The 19,214-nt window shown below is 35.4% G+C and overlaps 2 protein-coding genes across 7 annotated transcripts; one reads left to right on the top strand and one right to left on the bottom strand.

Moving 5' to 3' along the window:
- The first annotated feature begins 658 nt into the window (after window positions 1-658).
- On the top strand, window positions 659-18,770 carry phaf1 (phagosome assembly factor 1). 6 transcript variants are annotated; one of them, XM_019095644.2, is made up of 17 exons: window positions 659-684; window positions 8,251-8,387; window positions 9,517-9,599; window positions 9,717-9,800; window positions 9,942-9,985; window positions 10,172-10,251; window positions 10,343-10,437; window positions 11,815-11,879; window positions 12,200-12,312; window positions 13,385-13,518; window positions 13,661-13,744; window positions 13,882-13,964; window positions 14,204-14,247; window positions 14,326-14,375; window positions 14,517-14,575; window positions 14,947-15,019; window positions 15,843-18,770. In XM_019095644.2, the coding sequence occupies exons 1-17, from the start codon at window positions 674-676 to the stop codon at window positions 15,930-15,932; spliced, it is 1,329 nt and encodes a 442-aa protein (XP_018951189.2). In that variant the 5' UTR covers window positions 659-673; the 3' UTR covers window positions 15,933-18,770. The 6 variants fall into 6 exon arrangements, with proteins under 6 accessions (XP_018951189.2, XP_042600106.1, XP_018951188.2 ...); XM_042744172.1 differs by having other exon boundaries at window positions 11,782-11,879; XM_019095643.2 differs by lacking the exon at window positions 659-684 and adding an exon at window positions 7,337-7,640 and having other exon boundaries at window positions 11,782-11,879.
- Window positions 1,774-3,745, bottom strand: foxl1 (forkhead box L1). Its single transcript, XM_019095652.2, has one exon. It carries the CDS (start codon window positions 3,452-3,454, stop codon window positions 2,345-2,347), a length of 1,110 nt encoding a protein of 369 aa, XP_018951197.1. The 5' UTR covers window positions 3,455-3,745; the 3' UTR covers window positions 1,774-2,344.
- Window positions 18,771-19,214: the final 444 nt, after the last annotated feature.

Raw genomic sequence — 19,214 nt, 5'->3', positions numbered from 1 at the left:
CCAAAAGATCTAAAAAAAATAAAAATAAAATAAAATAGTCTAGCCAGATATCCAACAGTTAGACTTTTAGCAATCCATCTGTATTACGTAACTGGATCTTTGCAGAGGTGGAAATGAAAATGTGTTGATAAAACATAGACTGGTATCTTAAAGGAAAATTTTACGCAAAAATGAATGAAAGTATGCAATAAAAAAATTCCTCAGAATTACATGGATTCTCTGCAGCGAATGGGTGCCAAAAAGCTGATAAAAGCATCACAATAATCACAAGTAATTCATACGACTCCAGTCTATGATTTAACATCTAATTTTAACTCATATGATTCCATAATTCATAATAATGCTTCCTCCTTTAAAAAAAAAGTCTACCCCAGTTGTCTGCTCACATCAAAATCCATAAGACATTAGAGATATTTTAGAACTCTTCTGGACTGTTTTCACTTGTAAACACTGTGTTATATTTCTCTCCTGATTCAGATGAGATAACTTTTTATTGGGAAAAGTTTGTGGATTATTTACCTTACTTATGGATTATTGTGATGCTTTTATCAGCTGTTTGGACTCATTCTGACGGCACCCATTCACTGCAGAGGATCCATCAGTGAACAAGAGAAGAAATACTACATATCTCCAAATCTGATCTGATGATGAAATAAAGTCATCTGCATCACGGATGGCCCGAGGGTGAGTACATTTTAAGAAAATTTTTATTTTTGGTTCAACTATTCCTTTAAAATGTCATATATGTGTGTTAATTGAGATGAGTATTGCAACTACATTATAACACTAGAGGGCACAATTATCTTTAGCAATATTAAGAAACAATGAGATATTTATTTTGGTATGCATTTGAGATTGCTTATTGTAAGAAAAACAACACCCACCACTCACTTATAAAGTGGCATCAGTAAAGGTCATATTTAAAAGTAATGTAATTCATCCAGTATATAAGTTACAATGATGTCATCAAGAAATTCTGCTGAATATGAAAGATACATTCTTTTCGTAATCTTAAAGATCACTTCAGAGATTGCAGTGTTTCATAATGATCATGGATGGCAAATTCAGTCCTGCAGACTGCTCCATTTAAGGAGCCCATCTGTGAAGAGGAGGACAGATGGAGGCAACAGATTGAGAGATGTAGTCTCTTTCTCTCTACAAACCTTCAGATGGATGACGCTCTATTTACACTTCTGACCAAAAGAATCCTATACACAGGAAATGCTTGTGGATGTGAGTTCCTCTGCTTGAATGTGGGGAAGCTTATTTATTTCCACAAGCATTCCTGATTTGCACTCAGTGAGGCTTAGACCTTTCAGTTAAAAAAAAAACACTTATGGCTATATATGGTGGCAAGAAATACATGTGGCAGACTAGTTTCAGTTCAGGATTATGCATATAGCAACAAGTAGTTGTTGACTTGGCTGTATATAAATGACATATGGTCTTACATTCATGAATGCATACATACACACACACACACACACACACATATATATATATATATATATATATATATATATATATATATATATATATATATATATATATATATATATATATATATATATATATATATATATGCCCCAAAAATCAGTTGTTCAATAAGTAAAAATAAATTAATGAAAGCACAATTGTAAGTTCCTACTGGACAGTTTTGGTTTGAGTCAATATATATATATATATATATATATATATATATAATATATATATATATATATAGTATATCAGGTTCTTTTGTGTAGGAAACTGAAGATGTTTACTTCAACAAGGTTTTACTCATAATCACTGTTTATTTAAAGAATCAAGTTCTCTTACTCAATATAAATCTTACATTGAAAGCCCAAGGTACAACCCAATTGATTTTCTGTTCTTTCCACAAATGTATCTTTAAGCAGTAAATCAGGTTTGAGTTTTTGTGTATAGCTGTAGAGCAGAGGACAAGAACAACAGCACATTGCAGTTTGTCAAGTATCTGTCATAAGCACTGAGAGGAACATATAAAACCCTTGCTCATATAAACATTATCATTTTACAAAGACATCTGTGCTCAGGAGAGCGTACTTGATCATAGTACACACATCATTAGAATTAACTACTGTTAGTATACTGTACAGTGTTCTTTAGAGCGGCCACCCATGTTGAATTCCATAACGACAACAATAATAGTAGTAGTAGAAATAATAATAAAGGTTTTAGCCTGAATGCTTGAAAGATGTGTTTAAAATGGTTTTTGTTTGCAATTAATCATTAAAAACACAGAAAGTAAGAATGTAACTGTTACTGAATTCACTGAAAATGTTATTTGCTACAGTCTGGGATTCATCAAGATATAAAAGGGTCGTCAAAAGAATAATTTCTCATCTGTTTTCTCTCTGAAGTTCAGCATTTTGTCAGGACAGGTGAGAGACAGGTAGGAGCAGAACGGGAATCCGCGAGGGTACAGCAGCGAGGACGAGAGTGCGTAACCGCGCGTCTCCAAACACGCGACCGGCGCTCCTCCGGCAACGCCGCACCTTCGCTGGAACTGGTTCTCCTTTTTAGACAGAATACTGTCTATGCTAAACTCCTTTGATTTGTCTGTTGTTTTTCGTGGGTGCGTCTCAGCATTCGTCTCTTTGGATTTGGCGTCTCCAGTTTGCGCACTTCCTGTGTCATTCATCACGGCTACCGGCGTCTCTTGCGCGTTTAAGGGCGCAGTGTCTGTCCCATTGAGACTGTTTAGAGACACTGTGCTGGTCTGTTCGGGCGCCGGGCATCTTGGGTTAGCGCCCGCTGTGGTCGAGGGTGCCAAGCACCAGTCTTTCGTGGGGCTTGAGGCGTGCTCGTTATTTTGTGGTTGGATGTTTAGATCTCTTTCGGGATGTTTTTCGTGTTGCCGTTTGCTTATATCCGAGTCCTTACGCGGCGAATCTTTCTCCAAAAGGGCACTTTGATGAGGTTTAGAGTTCAGGGTCGTCGCTCTGGTTCTTTTATGTCCCATCTTAGTCTCTCCCGTCTCCTGAGTCCTGCACTTTCTCTTGCGTCGCCGGTAGTTTCCGTTCTCGAACATGTCCAGGCATTTGGTGTCCAGCGTCCAGTAGCTGCCCTTCCCCGGTCGTCCTTTTTCTCTGGGCACTTTGATGAAGCAGTCGTTCAGCGAAAGGTTGTGGCGGATCGAGTTCTGCCAGCCTTGCTTGTTGTCATGGTAATAAGGGAAGCGTTCCATGATGAACTGATAGATGCCACTCAAAGTTGCGCGCTTGTCCGGTGAGTTTTTAATTGCCATTGCGATGAGCGCGATGTAGCTGTAGGGAGGTTTCTGCGGAGGTTCCTGCCGGCTGGACGCGAATCCCAAAGCGGGAATGATGCCTCCAACTTCGCCACCGTAAACATAGATTAGGGAGGAATTCGAGAGAGTGAGAGCCGATGCAGTCACGCCGGACTGTGGCACAGGGCTGTGGTATAAACTCATGACTTCGGAGGACAGTCTCAGTCTGGGGAGATCGCCACCGGTGTGTCCGCTTCATGAGTCTAAACTGTTAAATAATTGTTGTCCGTTTTGCTGTTTTATGTTGACTTAGCGCTGGAAAATAAATTGTCTATGATAAACACTCGTTGTGTTCCCTCAGCCCACCCACATTAATTAAATTTTCATTGCTGAAAGCCTCGAGTCTCTCTCTCTCCCCGCGTGTCCCCTGCCTACCAGCCAATGGTGTGCTCGGTTATCCTTCATTTGTTTATAGAATTAGTCTGTTGATAAGTCTGCCCACCCAAGTTGAATCAAGCTGTGTTTATTTGGAAAAATTTCCGGGCACCCAATACATAAACGCACTGATCTGAAGTTTGAAATATCACGTCCACCCTTAACGCTGAAAGTTGCTCGCACAGAGAGAACAAGCAAACATGACAGAGCTCTTTCTGGGAGTTGCTTTGGGTTGCTAGAAAAGAAAACAAAGCAGGCTAAAGGAAAATAACTTCATTTCTTTGTAACTCAGATTGTGGACACCGCAGTTGACATTCACTTACTAAATCCATTTAGCCTAATTTGGCATTTTTTTGTCAGATGAATCTGTAAGGGGATAGGTTGTTTGCAACGCAATGGATCGGTATTTTGTGGAATTCAGCACTATAAAATGTTAAAACGTTACAGTAAAAGTTGAAAATAAGAAGTGAAAAATAGAAATGATCTTATAATTTACAGGATTATATTCACATTCACAGAAATATCTTGAAATATTGTGGGCTAGAATTCCATGCACAAATAATCTAATTTATTTAGATTTTATTTAAAAATCTTTTTTTTTTTTTTTAAGTTTTTCCTCAATGCACAGGAGTGTTTTGTGTTGTTGTTTATATCTTTTTTTGATCATTTTAGCATTGTGTGTCTAGGTACAAGAGTTGTGGGACAGTACCCTTTCAGCTAAATTGCACCTTTTAAGTACTAAAATGTACCATTTAGGTACTAATGCGTACCTTTAAGGTACTGGTATGCACCCTTTAGGGATAAATATGCACTTTTCTTAACTTTAGCGCATCATGTGGTTTACCAGCCACCTTATCAATGCATTTTACAATAACTAACTACAAAAATTTAGGGATGATTTTAATGACATGAAAATGGCATCATGTAATGCTTGTATAAGCAGTGCACTGAATTTTTTATGATTTAGTTCTGGCATCCACAGCTTGTTGTACAAAACCATTTTTAATGGTATATAGCTTCTCCTTACATACAATTTTCATCAGTTTGCTAACAATAGATGAAAGAGCAGTGATATCCAAAAAAGGAAAACTTGGCAGGACGTTAGGATAAACTGTATTATTTGGATGCACGCATGATGCTTTATATTATGTATTTTCCTGTTTATAGGACAGAGAGGGATTATAACAACTTTACAAGTGCACACAGCTGGCCTGTGATTACATTACACATTTGGAGGTTTTTGTGGATAAACTTGAAAGTTTTTCCTGAGTTTGTACTATCCTTCTGAAGATGGTGATTCATAAAGTTTTAGACGAAAAATCCAGACACACCAACAGCATGCCACTATGATAATGTAGGTTTCAACATACAGAGATTGTTTAATGCCACAAATGTGTTGCCATTTTCAGCTTTTAACTGACAAAAGCATTGCCTTTTTTATATATAATAACAGTAAATGAATTGCCTTGGTTTTTAATATACTATATTACTTCATTATTAATTGCTCTTAAAACAATGAACATTTTATTTGAGTTGAGTTCATTCAACATGAATTTTTCATCAGTGAATCTGTCTTCAGAACTCAAAACAAGGACAGAAATGTGGTTTTAGATTGTTTGAATAAGAAGACACAGATTTTTCTGTTATTTTTAACAGTTAGGAACATGTGTTAAAATTCCTTACTTTTTGTTTTATTCAGCATGTTCCCATCTGAAGGATAAAAACAAACAAAAAACCCTGTGAAACAGACTGGTAAGGTTTGTTACTAAACACAATAAATAAAATCAGGGCCAACAATTTTTCCACAAACAATGTAATTGGAATTTTGATCTGGGCTATTGGTGCAGAGAAAGTCAAATTATTCACAGTGTCTCGTTCTGTCTTTTCAATCAGTTTGTGTCAAATGTGAATATATTGCATACTCTTTTAAAGGGTTTTCCGGAAAATATATCTTTCATTCTATTTGGAGAGTTTTTGTTTACCAGGCCTTTTTATCCAAAACTACTTACAACGCTACTTAATTACGGAAAAAGGCCCAATGGGACAATGTGGGGTTAAATGGGGTTTGCTCAGACACACAAAAGCATGTTTCACATAATAAACAAACATAGTTTGTTACATATACAAACTCTCAAAGAACATGAACACACTGTACCACACATATACTGGCATATGATCAAGACAAGGATCATAAACTATAAGCTATAAACTTATCTTAAATGTACTGTATACACATATATATTTTCGTCCAAACATATTATGCAATTCTTAGACCACTGACTCTTCAGCTTTTGAACGTTGGTGTTGTTCTATTGTATTGTATTCTATTCCATTCTATTCATCTGTTTATGCATCTGCCCAACAAATATTGGCTCTTTTATTTTTGTTTAATGTATTACGTACACACAAGGATTCATAAAAACTTTCTGTATTTGTATGAATCCTTTTGTGTATGTAATAATACATTTGTACCAGATGAGCTTGTGATGAACAAAGTAGGCCTACTCACAGAAAACACAGACAAATGTAAACTAAATTAGAACAATATAGTCAGACACCAGAGGAACATATCATTTGAACATTTTATGTCATGTTTTTGGGTATAAATAATAATACACAGTTTGCTTCATCTGGGCATTCACCTCTTTGTTCTCTGCACTGCACCTGCACTGTTATGAAAGCACACACCAGTCACTTCAGGCTTGCAATAAATGACGCCATCTGGTGGCTTTTTATCAGTATTCTCGATCTATAACATTTTCAAATTACTGTGTTCATTGGTGTGGTTTTTCCTGTATGTGACCACAAGCTCAATTTATTGATTTAGCTGTCAGATCTAGCCTTAGGCTGGAATGAACAAGAAAAAGTAAAGAGCTCCATATTTGTCCCTGCCCATAACAGTTACTCCTTATCTTTCTCTGTGACAAACACAGTAGGCCTAATAGACCTTAATCAGGATAGACGCCATACTGAATTTTATGCTGATGAAAACAAGGCTGTGAGGGACAGACTTTACAGTAGACTCAATGGTACGCACTGTTTTATGAAGTTTTTGTTTACTGAAATTCTTTTGTAATACGTTTTGTCAGCTGAACAGTCGATAAGTTCAACAATAGCACAGTCCAAAACACTTCACATTTAACACCTAAAAGCCTCGTTTTGGAGCTTGTCAAAACTTAAATATGGCGGTACTCTGACTAAGGTCTATTACATTTATTATTTTATTTCTTTAAAGCAAATTGGTATTGTCTCTTGTGTAGGCCTATTTCTTAGCCTGTTATTTGAGATGAGCTAAAAAAGTAAAGTTTATCTGCACTCTTTATACGACACTCTTGGCCAAATCCCGTGAGCAGACCAAAAATTAATTAATGTTCAAAAAATGTAATACAATAAAAAGTACATAGTATTTCCGACATAAATATTTTGCTTTAAGCAACAAACTAATAATGTCACATAAAATCTGAAACGTTCAACATAGAAACGTCAACAGGATCGAACTTTCTTTATTATATTTTTTATTGATTGATTTATTATTTCATGTTATTTTTGCCTATGAGTTTTTGTGGTCTGCAGTCTGTGTTCTGTTTACGGACTGCACCAGTGCGACCGCTCTTTGACTTTTATTTTGAAAATTGCCGCCAGGAAGTGCTATCTCGCTCGCATAGGAAGTTGAATTATCAGCTGATCATGGTGTTTTGGATGGAAGTTGCTTTTGGCACGGAGGGGCTCTTTCTTTATCATCTTAAGCAAATCTTAAACGCCAGAGACACCGGAAAATAAAGCTGCATGTAACGTTGCGCAAACTCCAACAACCGAAACGGCGGCACCCGGAGAAATCCGCGTTATTATGAACAGATGATGGTCACAAGTGCTGTTCTGTTTGCTTGCTGTTGAATCATCGGAAAGAAAGAAAACAACGTCAGGCGAGGCTCGTGCTAGTCACTGATAGTCTGATGTGTGTATGTTGACTTATCTCGGCCTGTGATCGTTTCCATAAATAGCCTAAATGCGTGTAATTTATCCGGTTGGACACGAAATTTTCTTCGTTCGATGTAATAATTAGTAGCTAATGTGTTTTATGTGATTTAGGAGCAAGTCAAAGGTCAGATCAAAGTGTTTGTTGTTTTTACTTTGTTACAACAGACAGCAGTTATATAATTCGTTCGCCTATACATATTGGTTATAAGATAAATAACGTATTGAATTAGTTCATGCTTATGGAAGTTGATAAAAGAGCGGCAACCTGTAACCAATTATTCATCTTGACATCGGCTCGCTGTGACTGACATACTTGTTTAATTTATTTAAGCTTCGTCATATTGACCTTTTTTTATAAGTGTGTTTGTAAGTGAGTGTCTGTTATTCGTGATATTATAGTGTTATTTATAAGCATGGTGACAGTGGAATGCGTTGATAGCTGGATTGCATCACTTGTGTTTTGACATACCTGACGTCAGGGGTGTCGTGTGTCACTCAGAAACTGTTTAAAGTGTTTGGTAGCTTTTTAGACATACTGCTTTGTTATATTTGGACTGATTTGGTGATTTAACGGTGGATTATTCAAGATATTTCGAGAGGGAAGACCCAGATCTGGCACAGTCAGAGGTCCTCGTCGATATTCCCAATTTCTCCCCGCCAATGCTGGATCTGGAGGTCGTTCCTGAGCGATCTTTGGGAAATGAACAATGGGAATTCGCATTAGGTGAGTGTGAGATCAGTTCAAAAGCTGAAGAAAACATTGCATGTTGAATTAGCTAATGCTAGACCATTTGAAAACGAGCGGATTTATTTGATAGAATAGTCAGTTGCCATCAGGATTTCATAATTGAGGTTCATTTGACCTGAAAAAAATCACTAATTTTCACATTTTTTTTTCTCATCCCTCTATTTTGTTTCACTAGGTCTGATACAGGACTATTCAAAGAAAACATAATATATTAAATATATTTCAAATTAAATATCAATATATTTAATTCATTATGATGAATGGAATCAGCATTATCGCAATATTGCATCACATAGAATGTGTTTGTTTTGACATCTGATACCGATATTATCCAGTTTTTTTCCTTTCTACACACTAAATAAATACACGAGAAATAAATAAAAATATGACTTTATTATGTGGTTATATATGTATAGTTTTAATGATATAAATAATTATTTTAAACCCTCCGCCAAGAAAACAGTATATAAAAATAAAAACATTTATATACTACTTAGGCCAGTTCGTTTCAAGAACTATAACGCGACTAACGATATTTGCGTCTAATTTACATCAACGAACGACGACGTTACGTTTGTTCAGGTATGCTATTAACAAATTGCAACATCGCGCGCTTTAAAATATGAATTATTTTGTGTGACTCTCAATGTTTTTATCGCTCATGAACTGAAATTTTCCGCTATTGTTTTTTTTTTTTTTTTTTTTTTTTAAAGACATACAAAATTTAAAAAAAAAAAAAAAAAAAAAAAAAAAAAAAAAAACTTTAAAAAAAAAAAAAAAAAAAAAAAAAAAAAAAAAAAAAAAAATATATATATATATATATATATATATATATATATATATATATATATATATATATATATAATATATATTAAATATATAAATATATATATATATATATATTATATATATATATATATATATATATAATTACTTTTGGCGTGTTATAATACATTTTTATAAACGTTAAGTTATTTACACTATGACTATGTGTTTTATGCCCTTTAATTATCATGTTTTTACTACACACCATGTACAGCTCTTGGCCACTTCTTACATCATCTTGTTAATGTGAACTGAACTGTTTGTCTGGATTTGTTTCCAGGGATGCCATTGGCCCAGGCCATTTCAATATTACAGAAACACTGCCGAATCATCAAAAATGTCCAGGTGCTATACAGCGAACAAGTACGGATCTGCCATTATTATGTCCATGAATGTCTATGTTGTGAGGTTTTTATCTGAGGCACTAAAGTATATGGATTATTAGTATCCTTATCTGACCTGTTTCTCTCCCTCAAACAGATGCCACTCAGCCATGACCTCATTCTCAACTTGACTCAGGATGGAATTAAACTGCTGTTTGATGCCTGCAATCAGAGACTGAAGGTGAGAGGTGACGTGTGTGTGTGTGTGTGTGTGTGCGTGCGTGTATGTGTGACAGAGAGAGAGAGAGTTTGGTCTAAAATGTGTTTATTTCTTACACTACATTGCAGATATATCTCCATTGAGTCAGTGTTGTTTTTGCAGGTAATTGAAGTGTACGATTTGAGCAAAGTGAAACTGAAATACTGGTAAGTCATCTTCTTTAGCCACAGTAGTTGTGGATTACAGTTGTGTTTCATCCAGAATTAAGTTTTTTAAGATAAATTAAGATATTATAGAATATATATATATATATTATAGATATAGAACTTCTACTAATAACTTCTTTGTCAGCCACAGAAATGTAAAATGACGCATTCCTCTGTTCATTACAGTGGAGTACATTTTAACTCTCAGGCAATAGCACCTACTATTGAGCAGATTGATCAGTCTTTTGGCGCTACTCATCCAGGAGGTGAGATTTATTGTCCGTGTCAGTTATTTGTCCAGACTCCTTTTTACTGTGTCTGTGTATTTATTGTGGACTTCGTGTTCTCTCTGTCCAGTCTACAATGCTGCCGAGCAGCTCTTCCACCTGAACTTCCGAGGGCTTTCCTTCTCTTTCCAGCTGGACTCGTGGAGTGAAGCTCCTAAATATGAGGTGAGACTAGGTTCATGCTACTGAAAAATACCATGTTCATGGTATTTAGATGGCGCTTCAAAGAATACAGGTAAAACCATTGTATTGCATTTGGCATGATGTATAAATATGGTATTTTCAACTTTTTTGTTAGTGTGTACTCTTGTTTTCACTGCCCAATGCCTAAAAAATGTGGCTTATTCTACTGTTATATGTGATTGCTTTATAATAAAAGACATATAAAGCTAAGTAATGTACAGTGCGTGCATAATTATTATGCAAGTCGATTTTTCCAAGCATATTTTACCAATTCCAAACCTTCAGCATGTTATTCTTATTAAATGAGGGTAATTTTTTAGGATTCTTTACCTAATCTATGTCTCTGAGAACTGGACACCTTGCACTTCTGGAGACTAAAGGTAGGTTGCAGTTTTGGAAAATGGTGGCACTGGAGACAAAATGTTTCCTGATGGTTTCACACCTAATTCCTCACCTTAAATCTTAAATCTTTTGCAGTTTTCCAGTCTTTTGTTCTCCACCGTGTTTTTTTGGTCGACCATGGTGACCCAATGACCATTTTGCTGTCCAATGGTCATGCTTTAACTTTGCAATTTCTGTATTGCATTAGTTTTAAATATTTCTAATGGGCATTTAATAATTTTTAGATCAGTTAGATCTGCTTCATAACTCTGCACCCCTTAACATAAGGAGTTTTTTACTTCCAACCTTCATGGAAAATTATATATCACTTATAAATTATTAAATACAAAATTAATAGTAGTTATTAAGATTGATGTGGTTTGGAATTGGTAAAATGTGCTTGGAATAAAAAATATGATCAGAATATCAACTTGCCTAATAATTATGCACGCACTGTATGTAGAATGATTGCAAAAGATAAAGTACCACCGTACTCATTAGTAATGAAGTAAATTAAAAGTAAATAATAATAATAAATAAAATTTAGGTGTGTATTACTTATAAAGTTAAATATTGACAGTATTAATAATAATATGAAGTACTTTATTATTAATGAAGTAAATTAAGATAAATACAGATTATTGCATGTAAACGAATGACACTTATGACATTATTTCTATGCTATTATAGTTTATTATTTTTTTAAATTTTATTTTTAATCAGCTTTTATTTTTGTATTTTCAGTTTACAATTTAATTAAATTTAAATTTAATTTAATTTTAGCTTTGTTTCAATAAACAAAAATGTTTCAGTAGTTTAAGACAATGATAATAACCGTGACTCATTTATCTAAAATACGTTACTGTGATGATGTGAGCATCTTTTCACCAAAAGAGACACCTGCACAGACACCGTGTTCTACTCCTAGCTGTTTTGCCTTGACAGCCTAACTTTGCCCATGGCTTGGCCTCCCTGCAGATTCCCCATGGGGCCACTGTCAGACGGATGTACATTTACTCTGGAAACAACCTTCAAGAAACCAAGTAAGAGCCGTGCATGTGTTTGGATATTTGTGGTGTTAAGGTGTAAGTAAAATGCCATATCACTATCACTACTAATGAATGATTACAGTTGCATAATATTGAGCATGGATGTGTTTACTTAACTACCCTAAAGTTCAAAGTCATTGTCTTATTATTATGTCTATTTGTAATTTTTGTGTGGCCCAGGGGCACATTAATCTGCATTTAGTCTGAGACCTTGGGCCTCTAATTTTGATTGTTCAGTTTAAGCACTTGTTAAGAACGCTGTGGGTTGCATTCCCTCAAGCAGTGAACATTGTAAATTATATATTTCTTCACAGGGCTCCGGTGATGCCTCTGGCCTGTTACCTTGGTAATGTGTATGCAGAGAGTGTGTTGGTGTTAAGAGATGGGGCAGGACCGCTTGGTCTCAAACTTCGCCTGCTCACCGCAGGTATTATCCATAAAACTAATGTCAGACATCATTATGCAATTTTTTTAATAAACATGCATATGGCTAAATTCATTTTAAGCATGTTGATGAGAGCAACAGTTCCCTGTTTTCTGGCAAGCTTCTGTGTTTAAACGCATATCGTGACATGTTATTCCCAAAGTTAAGCAGTGCTTAACAAATCAGCATAAGTAATCATCACCAACATAAACAAACAGCATAGGTTTATTTCATCAAAAAAGCATAAAATAGCATAAACCATAAAGCTGGCATAATCAAAGATGTATTGATCTTAACAAAGATGTTTATAGAGATTCTATTATCCATTCTTTTGAAATGTTTTTGGTAATCAGTATTGTGTGAGTTTAACTATATAGTTCAGTGTTTTCCAGCTGGAGGGCCGTGACCCAAAAATGGATTGCAGGTCTGTTATGATAGGGGTCGCTGACAGCAGAGAAACACAATAACAAATGCAATTCATAAACTGCAACTATGTAATCATAGGCTTATCAACAGTATTTTACGTTTTAATAAATAACTTCATTTATCATTTATCATAAAAAGGAAACAAAATGTCTTTAAAAACAAACAATTTATTAACATTCATTTTGTAAGGGTATTTATTTACTGCTTAAAGTTTGGGGACAGTAAGAAACAAAAATCATGTGACACTGAAGACTGGAGTAATGGCTGCTGAAAATTCAACTTTGCTGTCAGGAATAAATTGCATTTTAAAATATATTAAAATAGAAAATAGGCATTTTAAATAGTAATAACATTTCCCAATATTACTGTTTTTACTGTATTTTTATTCACTAAATGCAGCCTTGGTGAAAATGAGACTTATTTCAAAAACATTAAAAATCTTACTGATTCTAAAGTTTTGAACGCAGTGTGTTTTTATATTTTGGACCAATTTTACTGCTGCCTAGATGTCCACAGTGAAATCTTGGTGCTGTAATCCAGATTATAAGTGATATCTACTGATCCAGTAATAATAGAAAATGAATTAGTAAACAAATATGCTGTTTGAAACGCTGCTTTTTTCACATTGTTTGTGTTTTTACTTTCTCAGGATGTGGCCCGGGAGTGTTGGCTGATACGAAAGTGCGAGCCGTTGAGAGAAACATCTACTTTGGAGATTCTTGTCAGGATGTCTTGAGTGCTCTTGGCTCTCCACATAAGGTCTTCTACAAGTCAGAGGATAAGGTAATGACCAAACCTATTCATACAAAACACGGCACATTATTCTCAAGATTAGCAAAGCCACATTCTCAAAAATAAACATTCCCATTCCCTCGCATTTATTCCGTTTGTCTTGAAATATATTTTCCTTTTTTGTACGTCTCAGATGAAGATCCATTCACCCTCCCCTCACAAGCAAGTCCCGTCCAAGTGTAATGACTACTTCTTTAACTATTATATTCTGGGAGTGGTGAGTATTATTTTTAAATGACTTCATTAGTTGCATTACTTCTGATTACTCCATAACATGCTGTTAGTGTAGATTTTGTTTGTTCAGTTTACATAAACCCTTAAACTCTGAGCAATTATTCTCTCTATATCATTCAGGATATACTGTTTGACTCTACAACCCACCTGGTTAAAAAATTTGTCCTTCACACCAACTACCCTGGCCATTACAACTTCAACATGTGAGTCGCATTTCTCTGCTTTTGTTGTATTATGTATTGTAGCATTGTAAATATTTGGTTGAATATCTATTTCAATTGGTCACTGCTGTTGGGAAAGTCAGTCTGGAGGTTTTGCAGTCTGGGCATATTGATTGAATATTGATTTTCATTTCATAATGCTTGCAGTGTTTTGCAATGTGTGGTTTGAGTATCATATTCCACGAGAGCATCAGAATAACTGCCCTTTATTTCCATCTCAGATATCATCGGTGTGATTTCAAGATTCCTCTCATCATTAAAAAAGGTCTATATAACATTCTCTGGACTAGATTGCTATTTTGTGGTGTTTTGTGTTTTTCTTATTCTTTAAATTGTGTTATAGATGGGGCAGATGCTCCGAGTGAGGACTGTATTTTGACCACCTACAGCAAAGTGAGTTCATGGACTTCATTTTATAGTCAATATATACGTTATATACACATGCATTAGATGCTATGTTATTCACTACTGTATGTGATAAATCATAAAAGTTTTTAAGTGATTACTAATTATGTTTTCAACTTTTGCACTCAGTGGGATCAGATCCAGGAGCTGCTAGGACACCCCATGGAAAAACCAGTTGTGCTACACAGGTGAGAGCCATGGGGTAGATTTGGCCGCATGTTATTTTAGTATTATTTATGTAGAAGTATAGTATATATTAATATTTTAAATTAGCTTTTCTTTGTATATTTACATTTTTTTATTTATGTTTTAGTTAGTTATATGTGCTTTTGTCATTTTTAGTCATTTTAGGTTTTATTTAATATAGTTTTATAATTGTTATTTCAGCTTTATTTCAATTCATGAAATATAAAAATATCAACCCTGCCTGAATTAAAAAAAGGAAAAAAAGTCTGTAGTTTTTCACATGGTTTAATTCAAACTACAGCATACAGACACCGCTGCATATGAAAACCTGTTCATAATCTCTGATTAATTGATTAATTGTGCTCTGCTGCAGGTCATCATCTGCAAACAACACCAACCCTTTTGGTTCCACATTCTGCTTTGGACTACAGCGGATGATATTTGAGGTATGTGACTAGATCAACTGTGTGTAAGGTTTGTTTTACTTAGTCAGCCTGTTTAAAAATAAATATATTAATTTTAAAAATAAATAAATAAATATAAATGGCAGATTTGGTATTCACACAGCTGTTGCAGCTGTACTATGTTCACAGTTGAGTGGAAATATCATTGGCTCTTACTAGGGATGTACTCGTATATTAAAATTCTGGCTGATACAGTTTAGCAGATAATTATTTTCATGTTATGGCCAGTAACCAATAAATGGCCACTGTTAGAACCATTTTATTTTAATACATTTAAAAAAATAAAACATTAAAAAAATAATAATTTTAATTGCTGTAAGTGAATTTAGCCATCACACTAAATGTACAATATGAAAAATGGATATTCATATTTGTTAAAGATAATATTATTTATATGAGAGAGTTAGATAACTTCAAAGGTATTTTAAATGTAAAAATAGGGGAAATAGGCATGCACTATTAAAGTCACCATGAACTTTCTTTTTTTATTGGAATATTACAGTATTTAATATAAATGGATTTATCCATGCACATCATATTTTTCCAAATAATGTGCCCTTGTGATCTTTAACTTTGCAACAACATATTTTCGCCCTTTCTTGTTTCTCACAATAGGTGAGAAAATACTATCACAAATTTAATTTTATCCCAAACTGTCTGAGACTGATTTTTACATTTTAAAAAAGTCCCTGTTATTTGCAGATAATAAGTATGGTACTGATATATTAATCACCCGTAGATCATACACAACTAAGCACTTAATTAACTATTGGATCTCATCTACATGTTGTTGCTGTGGTTGCAGGTCATGCAGAATAACCACATAGCTTCTGTGACTCTCTACGGAGCGCCTCGTCCAAGTAGCCTGGCCCGTGCCGATCCAAGCGCCCACTGAGGAAGCCGCCATGCCCACGGTGCCCGCCCAGCCCTGCAGAGCCTCTAAACTGACCAGCAGAGTGTGCCTTCACTCACTGCTGCCATCACACAAGCTAAAGCAAGACATGCTGGGAGTTTCTCTGGAGTTGAACTCACAACCCCCCCAACCCACCCACCCTTCACATTTTAATAGAGGCCCCAATTCGGTCTCCTCCTCTGATAATAGCATGGAGGCTGCCCTCAGCCTGCTAATGATCCCAAATAACCATCCAAACCCGGCTTCGCCCCCAAAGCTTTAACCCAGACATGCATCAACATCAGCAGCATCGTTATAATACTTGTGGATGCACAGTGATCCATTTCCACACAAGCATATTTGTGTTGTTTTTTTTTTTGCCTAACCTTCTAAAATTTCCATACCAGATGCACTAAAGGGCAAACAGCGAAGTGATTTCTCCTCTGCACGCTAAACACTTTAACAAAAATGCACATGAATTCAACTTCATTTGCTTTCCGATGAGCAGAGGATGAGAGCAAGTCAAATGAGGACAAACTTTCGCAGCAAAAGTCAACGACGAGTGTGTTGTGTATGCATTTACGTGAGGTTCCAAGCACAAGCTAGCACAGTATGGATCCAGTGCTGTGAAAATGTTTTTGTGGCACATGAGCAGGCTCCCATACACGCATAACAATTCATAAACTCATTTCATACCAAGTCAGCAGTACAGATTACCTCCCATTTCAATAGCGTACATCCGCTTTATGGTTGATTCTGTTATTGTTTTGTTGTTCGTGAGCGCGTTCGTTTTGAACATTTGCACTAAAATACACCTAATTTACTTGATAATTGTCTCCTGTCCACTGAGGAACGTTTTAATTGCCGAGTCTCAGATAGAAAGGACGGCGGGGGAGAGAACGACGACGTGCAATCTGGATTTCAAAGCTAGTAGCGTTAAAAGCCATCCACCCATCGCTGTTTCTCCTTCCCGCTGAATGCCGTCAATTTTGTTGGCGTCTTTTTTTTTTGTCCACAATACAAAGATGTGAAGTTCTTTTACCTTATTCAGTATCTTAAAGTCTTAACTGCATTGTCTTCTGTCACCTGATTGCCAAAACGTTAGCCAAAGAAGAAACAACGGTCAGTCATTTTAAATTCACCTCTTAAGAACATTCCCTTTTGATTTGATCCATAAGTCCCTGAATTGTTTTTAGCATAGCAGCTCAATCGATTGATTGGTAAGTAGACGTGATGTTTTCTGTAGCCATGTTCCATGTCTGTACAGATCTGTAAATAACGTACACAGTTTTCATTGTTTCATCAGTCTAATGGTACCGTATCAGATCAGCTGACGTCTGGAACTCCATACACTGCTAACATACTGAGAGTTTCTGGTTTTCTTTGCCAGCCCTTGAGAGACACTATAGCAGCTTGTTGCCCTGGATGAAGTCGCCTACATTTGACCACTTTCAGGAGGATTTAACGATGATGACTAGACCGTTTTAACTTTAGTAGATGGTTTATTCACCTCTAACTGCTGTGCTGCCTGGCAGCGTAGCCACCCATAGCTGTCAAGCTCGGGTTCTCTGGTATCATTCCCACCTCCCTTCAGGCTTCTGCAGTGTGTGGTTCAGGCTAATTCGGGCATTTTTAGCTTTCTGTTACATTAACTGTGCTGAAAGGCCATCAGTGGTGTTTTTAATATATTTTACCCTTAGCTTTTGGTCATTTAAAAGGAAGATGCTATTAACATTGTGCCTCATCTCCCACCGAGCCTGTCTTGACTTTTTCTCTGTAAATGAAATCATTTGAAAAACTGCTTCGTGTATGTCTGAGCATGTAAAACTAAATTCATAGTTATAGTCCTTTTGTTTTGAGAATCGTACCTGAATATTAGAGGAACTAAGGAAAAACTGACTCGTTGAGTATTGAGCTCTTGTCATGAAAGGCTAGTACTATGCAAGTTTTTTTCCGCCATGGAAACACAAAAAAAGTTGTGATGTTTTAATTTCACAATTCTGTGAAAAAGTCAATTGCAAGATTGCAGTTATAAGTTTATAACTCGCAATTGTGAGACGTCAACTCACAATGCTGAGGAAAAAAGTTAGAATTGTGAGAGATAAACAATTTGTACAAAAAAAGGTCAAAATTGTAGATATTAAATTTTTTGTTTTTTATTCCATGGTGGAAATAAGCTTCCATAGTTTACTCTGTTTAAATGCAGCATATGAAAAAATAATGTTATGAGTCAAAAATAGATTAGAACATGTAGCTGGCCCTTCGTGATTTTGGGTTCACTAAGTGGTTGTGGTGTTTCTAAATACAACCTGTACTTTTTGAAAACGGTGTGAAGTTCCACTTTAATGAGTTTAATATGGTTAGATTTTAAAACTGTTTAGGGCTGAGGATCAGATTTAAAATGCACAATTGGAACCTCCATTGTCAATAAGGAATAACACAACTACTGTTTTAGTGTCATTTTGGGAGTTTTACTACAGGAGGAGTGTGGTCTGATGGGCTGATTGCCTGCCCAATCTCAGGTGGATGTTTTTTCTTTTAATGCCAGGAGCAAGTGAATGCTTAACTTTCATCAAATGGGTTTTGGCTGTATTGTTTCCTCTTCAGACTTTATCCTATTTTTGCATCAGAATGAATGAATGAATGATCGTCCTGAGGATTGTAAGTAGAAATGGACAACCTCCATACAGTGTAATACACATATTAATGCTATGTATTGTATCCCTCTATATTGTATGTTCTTCCCCATCCTCCAAAGTGATTATTTTTTGTGGATTCAGTACATTTAATCCATTTCTGGAAATGGGATTTATCCTCGATTAAAAAAAGTGTGTATCTAAATTGATTGCTATGTGGTGTTTTGTATCTCAGATATTTTTACTTCTGTAGATTTAAGGAACGTACGCAGAAGATCAACATTATCAGGCATTTTTTGTTGTTTCTATTTGTTTTGTTTTTAAAGCAATAATCGTTACGTTGATGGATAATAAATCAGAATGGTCTGGTATATGTTTGTCAATAGCTCAGAATGGTGCAACAATGCTGTGACCATTGGATTTTAGTTTCCTTGTTGAATCTACTGAAAGCATTATTAATTTTTTTTTAACTGCTAATTTTGCATTTTGTTCATTAAAACTGTTACAGTGTGTTCAACAAAAATATTTAAAGAATGGATGTAATAAATATGGAGGGAAAGAATGGATGCATCCTTTGTCTTTTGTTAAAAACATATTTTTTATTCATTTTAAAACAAGCTCAAAGTGTAGTAGTATGTTCATGTTCACA

This window comes from Cyprinus carpio, chromosome B18 (genome assembly GCF_018340385.1).
Source record: "Cyprinus carpio isolate SPL01 chromosome B18, ASM1834038v1, whole genome shotgun sequence".
NCBI lineage: Eukaryota > Metazoa > Chordata > Actinopteri > Cypriniformes > Cyprinidae > Cyprinus > Cyprinus carpio.
The sequence above is the reverse complement of the archived record's forward strand: the minus strand, read 5'-3'. Positions and strand labels throughout refer to the sequence as shown.

Excerpts from the sequence above, each read along its gene's own strand:
- phaf1 (XM_042744172.1), top strand. Across the intron at positions 9,600-9,716 it reads AGGTGCTATACAGCGAACAA|ATGCCACTCAGCCATGACCT; the intron begins GTACGGATCTGC and ends TCCCTCAAACAG. Across the intron at positions 13,745-13,881 it reads ACTATTATATTCTGGGAGTG|GATATACTGTTTGACTCTAC; the intron begins GTGAGTATTATT and ends TATATCATTCAG.
- foxl1 (XM_019095652.2), bottom strand. The coding sequence starts at position 3,454 with ATGAGTTTATACCACAGCCCTGTGCCACAGTCCGGCGTGACTGCATCG.